Raw genomic sequence first — 18,014 nt, 5'->3', positions numbered from 1 at the left:
TAGCGGTGTGTGTTAGCGGTGTGTGTTAGCGGTGTGTTAGCGGTGTGCGTTAGCGGTGTGTGTTAGCGGTGTGTGTTAGCTGTGTGTGTTAGCGGTGTGTGTTAGCGGTGTGTGTTAGCGGTGTGTTAGCGGTGTGCGTTAGCGGTGGTGTGTTAGCGGTATGTGTTAGCGGTGTGTGTTAGCGATTGTGTGTTAGCGATTATGTGTTAGCTGTGTGTGTGTTAGCGGTGTGTGTTAGCGGTGCGTGTTAGCGGTGGTGTGTTAGCGGTGTGTGTTAGCGGTGGTGTGTTAGCGGTGTGTGTTAGCGGTGGTGTGTTAGCGGTGTGTGTTAGCGATTATGTGTTAGCTGTGTGTGTGTTAGCGGTGGTGTGTTAGCGGTGTGTGTTAGCGGTGGTGTGTTAGCGGTGTGTGTTAGCGGTGGTGTGTTAGCGGTGTGTGTTAGCGGTGGTGTGTTAGCGGTGTGTGTTAGCGGTGGTGTGTTAGCGATTGTGTGTTAGCGATTATGTGTTAGCTGTGTGTGTGTTAGCGGTGGTGTGTTAGCGGTGCGTGTTAGCGGTGTGTGTTAGCGGTGTGTGGTTAGCGGTGGTGTTAGCGGTGTGTGTTAGCTGTGTGTGTTAGCGGTGTGTGTTAGCGGTGTGTGTTAGCGGTGGTTAGCGGTGCGTGTTAGCGGTGGTGTGTTAGCGGTGTGTGTGTTAGCGGTGCGTGTTAGCGGTGTGTGTTAGCGGTGTGTGTTAGCGGTGTGTGTTAGCGGTGTGTGTTAGCGGTGTGTGTTAGCGGTGTGTGTTAGCGGTGTGTGTTAGCGGTGTGTGTTAGCGGTGTGTGTTAGCGGTGTGTGTTAGCGGTGTGTGTGTTAGCGGTGTGTGTTAGCGGTGTGTGTTAGCGGTGTGTGTTAGCGGTGTGTGTTAGCGGTGTGTGTTAGCGGTGTGTGTTAGCGGTGTGTGTTAGCTGTGTGTGTGTTAGCGGTGTGTGTTAGCGGTGTGTGTTAGCGGTGTGTGTTAGCGTGTGTGTTAGCTGTGTGTGTGTTAGCGGGTGTGTGTTAGCGGTGTGTGTTAGCGGTGTGTGTTAGCGGTGTGTGTGTTAGCGGTGTGTGTTAGCGGTGTGTGTTAGCTGTGTGTGTTAGCGGTGCGTGTTAGCGGTGCGTGTTAGCGGTGCGTGTTAGCGGTGCGTGTTAGCGGTGTGTGTTAGCGTGTGTGTTTGCGGTGTGTGTTAGCGGTGGTGTGTTAGCGGTGTGTGTTAGCGGTGTGTGTTAGCGGTGTGTGTTAGCGGTGTGTGTTTGCGGTGTGTGTTAGCGGTGTGTGTTAGCTGTGTGTGTGTTAGCGGTGTGCGTTAGCTGTGTGTGTGTTAGCGGTGTGTGTTAGCTGTGTGTGTGTTAGCTGTGTGTGTTAGCGGTGGTGTGTTAGCGGTGCGTGTTAGCGGTGCGTGTTAGCGGTGCGTGTTAGCTGTGTGTGTGTTAGCGGTGTGTGTTAGCGGTGCGTGTTAGCGGTGCGTGTTAGCGGTGTGTGTTAGCGGTGTGTGTTAGCGGTGTGTGTTAGCGGTGTGTGTTAGCGGTGCGTGTTAGCGGTGCGTGTTAGCTGTGTGTGTGTTAGCGGTGTGTGTTAGCGGTGCGTGTTAGCGGTGCGTGTTAGCGGTGCGTGTTAGCGGTGTGTGTTAGCTGTGTGTGTGTTAGCGGTGGTGTGTTAGCGGTGCGGGTGTTAGCGGTGCGTGTTAGCGGTGTGTGTTAGCGGTGTGTGTTAGCGGTGTGTGTTAGCGGTGTGTGTTAGCGGTGTGTGTTAGCGGTGTGTGTTAGCGGTGCGTGTTAGCGGTGCGTGTTAGCGGTGTGTGTGTTAGCGGTGTGTGTTAGCGGGTGGTGTTAGCGGTGCGTGTTAGCGGTGCGTGTTAGCGGTGTGTGTTAGCGGTGTGGTGTTAGCGGTTGTGTGTTAGCGGTGGTGTGTTAGCGGTTGTGTTGTTAGCGTGTGTGTGTTAGCGGTGCGTGTTAGCGGTGTGTGTTAGCGGTGTGTGTGTTAGCGGTGTGTGTTAGCGGTGTGTGTTAGCGGTGTGTGTTAGCGGTGTGTGTTAGCGGTGTGTGTTAGCGGTGCGTGTTAGCGGTGTGTGTTAGCGGTGTGTGTTAGCGGTGCGTGTTAGCGGTGTGTGTTAGCGGTGCGTGTTAGCGGTGCGTGTTAGCGGTGTGTGTTAGCGGTGCGTGTTAGCGGTGCGTGTTAGCGGTGTGTGTTAGCGGTGTGTGTTAGCGGTGTGTGTTAGCGGTGCGTGTTAGCGGTGCGTGTTAGCGGTGTGTGTTAGCGGTGTGTGTTAGCGGTGCGTGTTAGCGGTGCGTGTTAGCGGTGGTGTGTTAGCGGTGTGTGTTAGCGGTGTGTGTTAGCGGTGTGTGTTAGCGGTGCGTGTTAGCGGTGCGTGTTAGCGGTGCGTGTTAGCGGTGCGTGTTAGCGGTGCGTGTTTAGCGGTGCGTGTTAGCGGTGTGTGTTAGCGGTGCGTGTTAGCGGTGTGTGTTAGCGGTGCGTGTTAGCGGTGTGTGTTAGCGGTGCGTGTTAGCGGTGTGTGTTAGCGGTGCGTGTTAGCGGTGCGTGTTAGCGGTGCGTGTTAGCGGTGTGTGTTAGCGGTGCGTGTTAGCGGTGCGTGTTAGCGGTGCGTGTTAGCGGTGCGTGTTAGCGGTGCGTGTTAGCGGTGTGTGTTAGCGGTGTGTGTTAGCGGTGTGTGTTAGCGGTGTGTGTTAGCGGTGCGTGTTAGCGGTGCGTGTTAGCGGTGTGTGTTAGCGGTGTGTGTTAGCTGTGTGTGTTAGCGGTGGTGTGTTAGCGGTGTGTGTTAGCGGTGCGTGTTAGCTGTGTGTGTTAGCGGTGTGTGTTAGCGGTGCGTGTTAGCTGTGTGTGTTAGCGGTTGCGTGTTAGCGGTGTGTGTTAGCGGTGTGTGTTAGCTGTGTGTGTTAGCGGTGCGTGTTAGCGGTGGTGTGTTAGCGGTGCGTGTTAGCGGTGTGTGTTAGCGGTGTGTGTGTTAGCGGTGGTGTGTTAGCGGTGTGTGTTAGCGGTGCGTGTTAGCGGTGTGTGTTAGCGGTGTGTGTTAGCGGTGGTGTGTTAGCGGTGTGTGTTAGCGGTGTGTGTTAGCGGTGCGTGTTAGCGGTGTGTGTTAGCGGTGTGTGTGTTAGCGGTGTGTGTTAGCGGTGTGTGTTAGCGGTGTGTGTTAGCGGTGTGCGTTAGCGGTGTGTGTTAGCGGTGTGTGTGTTAGCGGTGTGTGTTAGCGGTGTGTGTTAGCGGTGTGTGTGTTAGCGGTGTGTGTTAGCTGTGTGTGTTAGCGGTGTGCGTGTGTTAGCTGTGTGTGTTAGCGGTGTGTGTTAGCGGTGTGCGTTAGCGGTGCGTGTTAGCGGTGCGTGTTAGCGGTGTGTGTTAGTGGTGGTGTGTTAGCGGTGTGTGTTAGCGGTGGTGTGTTAGCGGTGTGTGTTAGCGGTGCGTGTTAGCGGTGCGTGTTAGCGGTGCGTGTTAGCGGTGCGTGTTAGCGGTGCGTGTTAGCGGTGCGTGTTAGCGGTGCGTGTTAGCGGTGCGTGTTAGCGGTGCGTGTTAGCGGTGCGTGTTAGCGGTGTGTCTTTGTGTTGTGTGTGTCCTTTACAGAAGGTGGGAGAACTGAAAGGGATCTCCATGGTAAGTCTCCCCACACCACACTAACACACGCTCGCACACCAATAGAATCTCTTCATTAAGTTAACCCCATCTAATCCATCTTTGTCAACAAAAGCTACCCTGTGGGGCAGGCGTGCGTTGGTTGGTTGGGCGTGTGTCTCTCTCTCCGCGTGAAAGTGCGTCACGTTCACGATTGAAACGTGCAATTGGAACGCAACTAATGGTGATGACGATGATGGTGATGATGACGATGGTGATGGTGACGGTGATGGTGACGGTGATGATGACGATTGGGGATGACGATGGTGATTAGGATGATAATGGTGATGATGATAATGGTGATGATGATGATGGTGATGATAACGATGATGATGGTGATGACGACGATGATGGTGGTGATGATGATGACGGTGACGGTGGTGATGATGATAATGGTGATGATGAAGATCGTGACCACGATGATGGTGATGACGATGATAATGGTGACGACGATGACGACGACAATGATGCCGATGATAATGATGATGATGATGACGACGACGATGACGACGATGACGATGATGATGACGGTGATGTTGTTCCCACAGAACATGGTGGAGTCCATAAAGCACTGCATCGTCTTGCTGCAGATCGCCAAGGTGAGATCCAGCCGCCAGGATAATTTAACAATAATAAGAATTGTTATTTCATCTCATCTCACACAGAGACCCACAGACTCACACAGAGACCAGTAGACTCACACAGAGACCCATAGGCACACACATAGACCCATAGACTCACACAGAGACCCATAGGCACACACACAGACCCATAGACTCACACACAAACCCATAGACTCACACACAGAGACCCATAGACTCACACACAGACCCATAGACTCACACACAGACCCATAGACTCACACAGAGACCCATAGACTCACACACAGAGACCCACAGACTCACACACAGAGACCCACAGACTCACACACACAGAGACCCATAGACTCACACACAGAGACCCATAGACTCACACACAGAGACCCACAGACTCACACACAGAGACCCACAGACTCACACACACAGAGACCCATAGACTCACACACACAGAGACCCACAGACTCACACAGAGACCCATAGACTCACACACACAGAGACCCATAGACACACACACAGAGACCCGTAGACTCACACAGAGACCCATAGACTCACACAGAGACCCGTAGACTCACACAGAGACCCATAGACTCACACAGATACCCATAGACTCACACAGAGACCCACACTCACACGGAGACCCGTAGACTCACACAGAGACCCGTAGACTCACACAGAGACCCGTAGACTCGCACAGAGACCCACAGACTCGCACACAGACCCACACTCACACAGAGACCCATAGACTCACACAGACCCATAGACTCACACAGAGACCCACACTCACACAGAGACCCATAGACTCACACAGAGACCCACACTCACACAGAGACTCATAGACTCACACAGAGACCCATAGACTCACACACAGACCCATAGACTCACACAGAGACCCATAGACTCACACAGAGACCCACAGACTCACCTCCGTGTGGTTGCGTGGCAACGCAGAGCTCGCTGAACCCGGTGGAGGCGGTGAGGGGCGGCGACGGAGAGGAGGCGGCGGTGGTGCACGCCGGGACGGCAAGTGGCCGCCCGGAGCTCACGCGCGCCGGTACGGCGAGCGGGGAGACGGTGGTTGTGGTGGTGGTGGTGGTGGTGTTGTTGTTGTTTGGATGGTTGTAGTGTGCATGTACGTGCGTTTGAAATATTGTATGTAGATCGGGGGAGCTGCGCTGATTGGAGTGGTGGTGATGGAGTTAAACAGGCGATGGCGGTGAGATGGTGGTGGTGGTGCGGATTGAGTGGTGGTGATGGTGTTAAACAGGTGATGGTGGTGGTGAGATGGTGGTGGTGCTGATTGAGTGGTGGTGATGGTGTTAATGAGGCGATGGTGGTGGTGAGATGGTGGTGGTGCTGATTGAGTGGTGGTGATGGTGTTAACGAGGCGATGGTGGTGGTGGTGGTAAGATGGTGGTGGTGCTGATTGAGTGGTGGTGATGGTGTTAACGAGGCGATGGTGGTGGTGGTGGTAAGATGGTGGTGGTGCTGATTGAGTGGTGGTGATGGTGTTAACGAGGCGATGGTGGTGGTGAGATGGTGGTGGTGCTGATTGAGTGGTGGTGATGGTGTTAACGAGGCGATGGTGGTGGTGAGATGGTGGTGGTGCTGATTGAGTGGTGGTGATGGTGTTAACGAGGCGATGGTGTTGACGAGGTCATGGTGTTAACGAGGCGATGGTGGTGGTGGTGAGATGGTGATGGTGCTGATTGAGTGGTGGTGGCGATGGTGGCGGCGGCGGTAATTGACGGCGTTGAGACATGAGCCGCGAGTCTCGGCCCGAACCCTTCCGCGGCAAACGAGCGACGGCGGCGTCGCGGTCGCTCGGTGACGCCGTCTCCTGCACCGCCCCCCACCGCCCCCCACCGCCCCCCACCGCCCCCCACCGCCCCCCCACCGCCCCCCACCGCCCCCCACCGCCGTGTGCCGCAGGTTCCCACGGCACCGCCGGCGAGCGGCAGGCGGGCGGAGGGACGGCGTCGGCGGAGTCGCGCCCCACCACCCTCGACGTGTCCTCCCCCGCGGCACCGTCGCTCGGCATCGCCAAGTCGCCGCCGGCGCCGCCGCCGCCGCACGCCGGCGGCTCCGGCAACGGGGAGGACGGCTCCGGTACGGCCACGGCGGGGAGCGGCGGTGCAGCGGTTAGCGCTGCGAGTTCGACTCCCGCTCGTCGGCCAACGCCGGTGGCGATTATTCCCGAACCGGTCCTGGGCCTCCTCCCCCCCTCTAGGTGGACTCGGCCTCAAATGAGTAGCTGGTGCGGTGCGTGGTAAACATCGCCACTGGGGAGACAAAGGCGGCCGGGCGTGGTGCTGGCCCAACCACCCCCTCGTATGCCACAGCGCCGACTTTCATAGGTGCTCGCTAACAGCACTTGCCCCAACAGTCTGTTAGAGGCTACACGGGGGATCTTTGTCGTTTTGTGCTGTGCGGAGCGGTGGTGCAGTGGTTAGCGCTACTCTGCAGTGCTCCCAGCCCCCGGCTACTCGAGTTTGATTGCCTCCTTTCAAGCGCTCACCACGTCCTCACCACCACCTCACCACCTCCTCACTACCACCTCACCACGTCCTCACCACCACCTCACCAGGTCCTCACCACCACCTCACCACCTCCTCACCACGAGCTCACCACGTCCTCACCACCACCTCACCACCTCCTCACCACCTCCTCACCACCTCCTCACCACCACCTCACCACGTCCTCACCAGGTCCTCACCACGTCCTCACCAGGTCCTCACCACCACCTCACCAGGTCCTCACCGCGACCTCACCACCACCTCACCACCTCCTCGCCACGACCTCACCACGTCCTCACCAGGTCCTCACCACCACCTCACCAGGTCCTCACCGCGACCTCACCACCACCTCACCACCACCTCACCACCACCTCACCACGACCTCACCACAACCTCACCACGTCCTCACCACCACCTCACCACGACCTCACCACGACCTCACCACGTCCTCACCACCACCTCACCACGACCTCACCACGTCCTCACCACGTCCTCACCACGTCCTCACCACCCACCTCACCACCACCTCACCACGACCTCACCACCACCTCACCACGTCCTCACCACCACCTCACCACGACCTCACCACGTCCTCACCACGTCCTCACCACCACCTCACCACCACCTCACCACGACCTCACCACGACCTCACCACGTCCTCACCACCACCTCACCACGACCTCACCACGTCCTCACCACGTCCTCACCACCACCTCACCACCACCTCACCACCACCTCACTACCAGCTCACCACGTCCTCACCACCACCTCACCACGTCCTCACCACCACCTCACCACCACCTCACCACGACCTCATCACGACCTCACCACGTCCTCACCACCACCTCACCACGACCTCACCACGACCTCACCACGTCCTCACCACCACCTCACCACGACCTCACCACGACCTCACCACGTCCTCACCACCACCTCACCACCACCTCACCACGTCCTCACCACGTCCTCACCACCACCTCACCACGTCCTCACCACCACCTCACCACGACCTCACCACCACCTCACCACGTCCTCACCACGTCCTCACCACGTCCTCACCACCACCTCACCACGACCTCACCACCACCTCACCACGTCCTCACCACCACCTCACTACCAGCTCACCACGTCCTCACCACCACCTCACCACGTCCTCACCACGTCCTCACCACCACCTCACCACCACCTCACCACCACCTCACCACGTCCTCACCACAACCTCACCACGTCCTCACCACGTCCTCACCACCACCTCACCACGTCCTCACCACCACCTCACCACCACCTCACCACAACCTCACCACGTCCTCACCACCACCTCACCACGTCCTCACCACGTCCTCACCACCACCTCACCACGTCCTCACCACCACCTCACCACGTCCTCACCACCACCTCACCACGACCTCACCACGTCCTCACCACGTCCTCACCACCACCTCACCACCACCTCACCACCACCTCACTACCAGCTCACCACGTCCTCACCACCACCTCACCACGTCCTCACCACGTCCTCACCACGTCCTCACCACCACCTCACCACCACCTCACCACGTCCTCACCACGTCCTCACCACCACCTCACTACCACCTCACCACCTCCTCACCACCACCTCACCACCACCTCACCAGGTCCTCACCACGTCCTCACCACCACCTCACCACGACCTCACCACCACCTCACCACCACCTCACCACCACCTCACCACGTCCTCACCACGTCCTCACCACCACCTCACCACCACCTCACCACCACCTCACCACGTCCTCACCACGTCCTCACCACGTCCTCACCACGTCCTCACCACCACCTCACCACGACCTCACCACGTCCTCACCACCACCTCACCACGTCCTCACCACGTCCTCACCACGACCTCACCACCACCTCACCACGGTTTACCGAGTCATTACCGAGTCACCGTCGTCACCCCATGGCAGGCAGCAGCGGCGGCGGAGGTGACGACGACGACGACGACGACTTCGAGGAGGAGGCGGCGATCGTGTTGACGTCGCCACGTGACGTCGCCGGAGTCCCACACATCTCCTACTCGAGCAGCGAGGACGAGTTTTACGACGCCAACGACAGCGACGCCAACGACAGCACGTCGCCCAAGCCCCCGCGCACGTGAGTCGCCCTCTCGCTCGCTCAGTCGCTCGCTCACGTCGCTCACTCACTCGCTCACTCGTTCAGTCATTCGCTCGCTCACTTGCTCAGTCATTCGCTCGCTCGCTAACTCACTCGCTCGCTAACTCACTCACTCGCTCACTCACTTGCTGTGTTACGTTTGTTCACTCGCTCACTCATTCACTCACTCGCTCGCTCGATCACTCGATCAATCAGTCGCTCGCTCGCTAACTCACTCGCTCGCTCACTCGATCAATCAGTCGCTCGACTCGCTCGCTAACTCACTCACTCGCTCGCTCACTCGATCAATCAGTCGCTGGCTCGCTAATTCGCTTGCTCACTCACTCGCTGTGTTGTGTTTGTTCACTCACTCGCTAACTCACTCGCTCGCTCGCTCACTCGAATCAATCAGTCGCTAACTCGCTTACTCGCTCGCTCACTCACTCACTCACTCTGTTGCATTTGCTCGCTCACTCGCTCGCTCAGGTCGTTCGCTCACTCACTCACTCGCTCTGTCACTCACGCTGATACGCTCGCTCACTCGCTCGCTCAGTCGTTCGCTCACTCACTCACTCGCTCTGTCACTCACGCTGATACGCTCGCTCACTCGCTCACTCAGTCGTTCGCTCACTCACTCACTCGCTCTGTCACTCACGCTGATACGCTCGCTCACTCGCTCGCTCAGTCGTTCGCTCACTCACTCACTCGCTCTGTCACTCACGCTGATACGCTCGCTCACTCGCTCGCTCAGTCGTTCGCTCACTCACTCACTCGCTCTGTCACTCACGCTGATACGCTCGCTCACTCGCTCACTCAGTCGTTCGCTCACTCACTCACTCGCTCTGTCACTCACGCTGATACGCTCGCTCACTCACTCGCTCGCTCACTCAGTCGTTCGCTCACTCACTCACTCGCTCTGTCACTCACGCTGATACGCTCGCTCACTCGCTCGCTCGCTCACCTTCACGCTGATACGCTCGCTCACCTCACTCGCTCACTCAGTCGTTCGCTCACTCACTCACTCGCTCTGTCACTCATGCAGACACGCTCGCGTCACTCGCTCGCCCGCTCACTCACCGCTGATACGCTCGCTCACTCGCTCGCTCTGTCACTCATGCAGACACGCTCGCTCACTCGACTCGCCCCGCTCACCACCGCTGATACGCTCGCTCACCTCGCACTCGCTCTGTCACTCATGCAGACACGCTCGCTCACCTCGCTCGCCACTCACGCTGATACGCTCGCATCACTCTGCTCGCTCTGTCACTCATGCAGAGACACGCTCGCTCACTTCTCGCTCGCCCGCTCACTCACGCTGATACGCTCGCTCACCTCGCTCGCTCTGTCACTCATGCAGACACGCTCGCTCACTCGCTCGCCCGCTCACTCACGCTGATACGCTCGCTCACTCTCGCTCGCGCTCTGTCACTCATGCAGACACGCTCGCTCACATCGCTCGCTCACTCACGCTGATCTCGCTCGCTCACTCGCTCGCTCTGTCACTCATGCAGACACGCTCGCTCACTCGCTCGCACCGCCTCACTCACGCTGATACGCTCGCTCACTCGCTCGCTCTGTCACTCATGCAGACACGCTCGCTCACTTCGCTCGGCTCGCCTCCCGCTCACTCACGCTGATACGCTCGCTCACTCGCTCGCTCTGTCACTCATGCAGACACGCTCGCCTCACTTCGCTCGCATCACTCACGCTGATACGCTCGCTCACGGATAATGACGACGACGACGACGACGATGATGACGATGACGTCTCCTCCACTGCTGCTGCTGCTCTCCGGTCCCCGGTGTGGAACTCAGGTCATTGGGAGCCTCGGGCCTCAAGCACCCCGCCACCACCGAGTCGCTGGTCTCCATCGCCTCGGGCTGCACCAACGACGGTGTGTACCGGGCGGGGGGGGTGGGGGGGGGGTGCCGGGGCTTGGACTCAGCGGGCGGTGAGAATGAGTCGTACCACAATGCCGTTCTGTCCCCTGTCGGACTCCGCTGGTCTCCATCGCGTCGGGCTCTACCAACGACGGGGGGGGGGTGGGGGGTGCCGGGGCTTGGACTCAGCGGGCGGTGAGAATGGGTCGTACCACAATGCCGTTCTGTCCCCTGTCGGACTCCGCTGGTCTCCATCGCGTCGGGCTCTACCAACGACAGGGGGGGTGGGGGGTTGCCGGGGCTTGGACTCAGCGGGGCGGTGAGAATGGGTCGTACCACAATGCCGTTCTGTCCCCTGTCGGACTCCGCTGGTCTCCATCGCCTCGTGCTCTACCAACGACGGTGTGTACTGTAGGGGGGGGGGGGGTGCCGGGGCTTGGACTCAGCGGGCGGTGAGAATGAGTCGTACCACAATGCCGTTCTGTCCCCTGTCGGACTCCGCTGGTCTCCATCGCGTCGGGCTTCTACCAACGACAGGGGGGGTGGGGGGTGCCGGGGCTTGGACTCAGCGGGCCGGTGAGAATGGGTCGTACCACAATGCCGTTCTGTCCCCTGTCGGACTCCGCTGGTCTCCATCGCGTCGGGCTCTACCAACGACGGGGGGGGGTGGGGGGGTGCCGGGGCTTGGACTCAGCGGGCGGTGAGAATGGGTTGTACCCACAATGCAGTTCTGTCCCCTGTCGGACTCCGCTTCCTCCTCACCTCCGTTGCCATCTACCTGCCTGCGCTCGAAACGAATTCTCGTTTGACGCGGGAATCTTTGGCGGTCGATCGTTGGGCCGTTCGATAAATCCACGGCGGCGCATCCTGGTCGTCGCTTTCGTCAGGAGTGGAACGGATGTGTTCCCGGCCTGGCTCGGCGTGGGTGCGGTACTTCTGCAGCATTGCCAGACGCTCCTGCGTCCCCCGGCCTCCTGGCACGGACGCCCGTCGTCCCGACAGTGGAGGCGACCAAAGGGTTGTCAACGAGACACGATGGTACCGCGGTCGGGTCGCGCCGGCGATGATCAGTCACGCGGCGCGCGTGGCAACGCGCGTACGTGGCGACGCGTGTACACGCGACGTGGCGACGCGGTGTACACGCGACGTGACGACTCGTGTACACGTGCGTCGCGTGTAAGTGTGTACGTACACGCGTGTATGTGGTGACGTGTGTACGTGCGACGTGACGACTCGTGTGTACGTGGCGACACGTGTACACGCGACGTGGCGACGTGTGTACGTGGCGACACGTGTACACGCGACGTGGCGACGAGGTGTACGTGCGACGCGTGTACGTGCGACGTGGCGACGAGTGTACATGCGACGTGCACGTGTGTACGTACACACGCGTGTACACGTGCGTGACGTGCGTGTCGTGCGTGGGGCAGAGCGCTACGACGCGCAGGACGAGAACGACTCTGAGGAGGGGGAGTCGGTGGAGGACCACAAGAGCGTCATCATGCACCTGCTGTCCCAGGTCAAGCTGGGCATGGACCTCACCAAGGTGAGGACCCCCACCACCACCACCACCGCCCCCACCACCACAACCCCCACCACCACCGCCCCATCACCACCACCCCCACCACCACCACCCCCCACTGCTCCCACCACCCCCACCACCCCCATCACCACCCCCACCGCCCCAACCACTCCCACCACCCCCAGCACCCCCACCGCTCCCACCCGCCCCCACCGCTCCCACCGCTCCCCCACCACCACCCCCATCACCACCCCCACCACCCCCACCACCACCACCCCCACCACCCCCACCGCTCCCACCACCCCCACCACCCCCCACTGCCCCCACCGCTCCCACCACCCCCCACCACCCCCACCACCCCCACCGCCCCCCACCGCTCCCACCGCCCCCCACCACCCCTACCACCCCCACCGCTCCCTGACCCTCCCTTCCCCCTCGCCCCCAGCCCTCCCCCCCCCCGCTCCCCCCCCTCCACTCCCTCTGCCCCTTCCCTCCCACCCTCTCCCTCCCTCCAGAGGGGACTCGTATTTCCACCAAAGAAGAGACTCACAGAGCCCTGTAGAGATACACAGAGACTCATAGAGACTCATAGAGACTCACAGAGGCTCACAGAGCCCTGTAGAGATACACAGAGTTACACAGAGACTCACAGAGACTCATAGAGACTCAGATAGCCCTATGGAGTTACACAGAGACTCAGAAAGACTCATGGAGCCCTGTGGAGTTGCACAGAGACTCACAGAGCCCTGTAGAGATACACAGAGTTACACAGAGACTCACAGAGACTCGTTGAGACTCACAGAGACTCACAGAGACTCGTTGAGACTCACAGAGGCTCAGAGAGACTCACAGAGACTCACAGAGACTCACAGAGACTCACAGAGACTCACAGAGACTCACAGAGACTCGTTGAGACTCACAGAGACTCACAGAGGCCTGTAGAGATACACAGAGTTACACAGAGACTCACAGAGACTCGTTGAGACTCACAGAGACTCACAGAGACTCGTTGAGACTCACAGAGGCTCAGAGAGACTCACAGAGACTCACAGAGACTCACAGAGACTCACAGAGACTCACAGAGACTCACAGAGACTCACAGAGACTCACAGAGACTCAGAGAGGCCCGTCCTGCGAGCAGGTGGTGCTGCCTACCTTCATCCTGGAGCGGCGCTCGCTGCTGGAGATGTACGCCGACTTCTTCGCTCACCCCGACCTCTTCGTCAGGTGAGCAGCTCCCACGCTCACCGCCACACTCACCACCACACTCACCACCACACTCACCGCCACACTCACCACCACACTCACCGCCACACTCACCGCCACACTCACCACCACACTCACCACCACGCTCGCCACCACACTCACCGCCACACTCACCACCACACACCTCACCGCCACACTCACCGCCACACTCACCACCACACTCACCACCACGCTCGCCGCCACACTCACCACCACACTCACCACCACACTCACCGCCACACTCACCGCCACACTCACCGCCACACTCACCGCCACACTCACCGCCACACTCACCGCCACACTCACCGCCACACTCACCACCACACTCACCACCACACTCACCGCCACACTCACCTCCACGCTCACCACCACACTCACCTCCACGCTCACCACCACACTCACCACCACACTCACCGCCACACTCACCGCCACACTCACCACCACACTCACCACGACACTCACCACCACACTCACCTCCACACTCACCTCCACACTCACCTCCACACTCACCGCCACACTCACCGCCACACTCACCACCACACTCACCACCACACTCACCACCACACTCACCGCCACACTCACCGCCACACTCACCGCCACACTCACGCACCACACTCGCCACACACACTCGCCACCACACTCACCACCAACACTCACCACCACACTCCACCTCACCGCCACACTCACCACCACGCTCACCACCCACGCTCACCACCACATCTCACCACCACACTCACCTCCACACTCACCGCCACACTCACCACGACACTCACCTCCACACTCACCACCACACTCACCACCACACTCACCACCACACTCACCGCCACGCTCACCGCCACGCTCACCGCCACGCTCACCTCCACACTCGCCGCCCACACTCACCGCCACACTCACCGCCACACTCACCTCCACACTCGCCGCCACACTCGCCGCCACACTCGCCGCCACACTCACCACACTCACCACACTCACCTCCACACTCACCACCACACTCGCCGCCACACTCGCCGCCACACTCACCGCCACACTCACCTCCACACTCACCGCCACACTCACCTCACATCACTCACCACCACACTCGCCGCCACACTCACCGCCACACTCACCACCACACTCACCTCCACACTCACCGCCACACTCACCACCACACTCGCCGCCACATCTCACCACCACATCTCCACCTCCACACTCGCCGCCACACTCACCACCACACTCACCGCCACACTCACGCACCACACTCGCCGCCACACTCACCGCCACACTCACCTCCACACTCACCTCCACACTCGCCGCCACACTCGCCTCCACACTCACCACCACACTCGCCGCCACACTCACCGCCACACTCACCATCACACTCACCTCCACACTCACCGCCACACTCACCGCCACACTCACCACCACACTCGCCGCCACACTCACCACCACACTCGCCGCCACACTCACCACCACACTCACCACCACACTCACCACCACACTCGCCGCCACACTCACAGCCACACTCACCTCCACACCTCGCCTCCACAACTCGCCGCCACACTCACCTCCACACTCACCTCCACACTCACCACCACACACGCTGCCCACACTCACCTCCACACTCGCCACCACACTCACCTCCACACTCACCGCCACACTTACCACCACACTCACCACCACACTCACCGCCACACTTACCACCACACTCACCTCCACACTCACCACCACACTCACCACCACACTCGCCGCCACACTCACCACCACACTCACCGCCACACTCACCTCCACACTCACCGCCACAACTCACCTCCACACTCACCACCACACTCACCACCACACTCACCGCCACACTCACCGCCACACTCACCGCCACACTCACCGCCACACTCACCTCCACACTCACCGCCACACTCACCTCCACACTCACCGCCACACTCACCGCCACACTCACCGCAACACTCACCACCACACTCACCTCCACACTCACCTCCACACTCACCGCCACACTCACCGCCACACTCACCGCCACACTCACCGCCACACTCACCGCCACACTCACCGCCACACTCACCGCCACACTCACCGCCACACTCACCGCCACACTCACCGCCACACTCACCGCCACACTCACCACACTCACCGCCACACTCACCGCCACACTCACCACCACGCTCACCACCACACTCACCACCACACTCACCGCCACACTCACCACCACGCTCACCACCACGCTCACCACCACACTCACCACCACACTCACCACCACACTCACCACACTCACCACACTCACCTCCACACTCACCACTACACTCACCACACTCACCTCCACACTCACCACCACGCTCACCACCACACTCACCACCACACTCACCGCCACACTCACCGCCACACTCACCACACTCACCACACTCACCTCCACACTCACCGCCACGCTCGCCGCCACACTCACCACCACACTTACCACACTCACCACACTCACCTCCACACTCACCGCCACACTCACCTCCACACTCACCTCCACACTCACCTCCACACTCACCTCCACACTCGCCGCCACACTCGCCGCCACGCTCGCCGCCACACTCACCACCACACTTACCACCACACTCACGACCACCACACTCACCGCCACACTCACCACACTCACCACACTCACCACCACGCTCACCACCACACTCACCACCACACCCACCACCACACTCACCTCCACACTCACCACCACACTCACCACCACACTCACCGCCACACTCACCACCACACTCACCGCCACACTCACCACCACACTCACCGCCACGCTCACCACCACGCTCACCACCACACCCACCACCACACTCGCCCTGCGTCTCCCCACGTCCCCTAATGTCACCCTACACGTGTGTCCCCACCCCCCCCCCCCCCCGCGTCTCCCAGCGTGGCGGGCGGCGTGGACGCGCGCGAGCGCATGGTGGGCGTCGTGCGCTGGTACCTCTCCTCGTTCCACGCCGGTCGCAAGGGGTCCGTCGCCAAGAAGCCGTACAACCCCATCCTGGGCGAGACGTTTCACTGTCACTGGACCGTGTCCGACCACCACCACCACCAGCAGCAGCAGCACCAGCACCAGCAGCAGCAGCAGCAGCACCAGCAGCACGAGGTCGTGGCGGCCGTGCCGGCAGCCCCAGCGGAAGAGACCAGCGTCAGTGCCCCCACCACACCCGCCACCACTCCCCCCCCCCACCACTCCTCCACCACTACTACTCTCCCCCCCCCCCCCCACCACTCCCCCCCCACCAACACTCCCCCCCCACCACCACTACTCCTTCCACCACTACCTTCACCCCACCACTACCTCCCCCCACCGCCACACTCACCGTCCTCACCGCGTGATGTCCCCTCCCTCCAGCAGGAGCTGGCGGCGGACGGGCCGGTCCCGTGGGCGACCACGGGCAGCGTGACGTTCGTTGCCGAGCAGGTGTCGCACCACCCGCCCAGTGAGTCGCACGCCGGTCACTCAAGGGGCGCCCACGGTGGCCAGGAGATGTCGGCTACCTCGCCTGGTCTACAGGAGGTCACGACTCTCTCTCTCATCATCATCATCACGGTGGCTAGGAGATGTTGGCTACCTCGCCTGGTGTGCAGGAGGTCACGACTCTCTCTCTCATCATCATCATCACGGTGGCTAGGAGATGTTGGCTACCTCGCCTGGTGTGCAGGAGGTCACGACTCTCTCTCTCTCTCATCATCACGGTGGCCAGGAGATGTTGGCTACCTCGCCTGGTGCACAGGAGGTCACGACTCTCTCTCTCTCTCTCTCATCATCATCATCACGGTGGCTAGGAGATGTTGGCTACCTCGCCTGGTGTGCAGGAGGTCACGACTCTCTCTCTCTCTCTCATCATCATCATCACGCTGGCCAGGAGATGTTGGCTACCTCGCCTGGTGCACAGGAGGTCACGACTCTCTCTCTCTCATCATCATCATCACGGTGGCTAGGAGATGTTGGCTACCTCGCCTGGTGCACAGGAGGTCACGACTCTCTCTCTCTCATCATCATCATCATCACGCTGGCTAGGAGATGTTGACTACCTCGCCTGGTGCGCAGGAGGTCACGACTCTCTCTCTCTCATCATCATCATCACGGTGGCTAGGAGATGTCGGCTACCTCGCCTGGTGTGCAGGAGGTCACGACTCTCTCTCTCTCATCATCATCATCATCATCACGGTGGCTAGGAGATGTTGACTACCTCGCCTGGTGTGCAGGAGGTCACGACTCTCTCTCTCTCATCATCATCATCACGGTGGCCAGGAGATGTTGACTACCTCGCCTGGTGTACAGGAGGTCACGACTCTCTCTCTCATCATCATCATCATGGTGGCCAGGAGATGTCGACTACCTCGCCTGGTGTACAGGAGGTCACGACTCTCTCTCTCATCATCATCATCACGGTGGCTAGGAGATGTCGGCTACCTCGCCTGGTGCGCAGGAGGTCACGACTCTCTCTCTCATCATCATCACGGTGGCCAGGAGA

The 18,014-nt window shown here is 60.1% G+C and overlaps 1 protein-coding gene across 1 annotated transcript; it reads left to right on the top strand.

The window, feature by feature from the left end:
- Positions 1 to 3,574: 3,574 nt before the first annotated feature.
- On the top strand, positions 3,575 to 17,986 carry LOC144740055 (oxysterol-binding protein-related protein 9-like). The gene is made up of 10 exons (XM_078622939.1): positions 3,575 to 3,623; positions 4,190 to 4,240; positions 5,189 to 5,291; positions 6,170 to 6,346; positions 8,697 to 8,883; positions 10,698 to 10,777; positions 12,194 to 12,309; positions 13,427 to 13,512; positions 16,420 to 16,681; positions 16,892 to 17,986. Exons 1-10 carry the CDS (start codon positions 3,621 to 3,623, stop codon positions 17,555 to 17,557), a joined length of 1,731 nt encoding a protein of 576 aa, XP_078479065.1. The 5' UTR covers positions 3,575 to 3,620; the 3' UTR covers positions 17,558 to 17,986.
- Positions 17,987 to 18,014: the final 28 nt, after the last annotated feature.

This window comes from Lampetra planeri, unplaced genomic scaffold, assembly GCF_965212315.1.
Source record: "Lampetra planeri unplaced genomic scaffold, kcLamPlan1.2.h2 scaffold_1870, whole genome shotgun sequence".
In the NCBI taxonomy this organism is placed as follows: Eukaryota; Metazoa; Chordata; class Hyperoartia; order Petromyzontiformes; family Petromyzontidae; genus Lampetra; species Lampetra planeri.
The sequence above is the reverse complement of the archived record's forward strand: the minus strand, read 5'-3'. Positions and strand labels throughout refer to the sequence as shown.

Bases quoted from the DNA above. Each gene is read 5' to 3' on its own strand.
- LOC144740055 (XM_078622939.1), top strand. The intron at 5,292-6,169 runs GTACGGCGAGCG...CGTGTGCCGCAG, and splicing joins CCCGGAGCTCACGCGCGCCG to GTTCCCACGGCACCGCCGGC. The intron at 12,310-13,426 runs GTGAGGACCCCC...TCCTGCGAGCAG, and splicing joins TGGGCATGGACCTCACCAAG to GTGGTGCTGCCTACCTTCAT.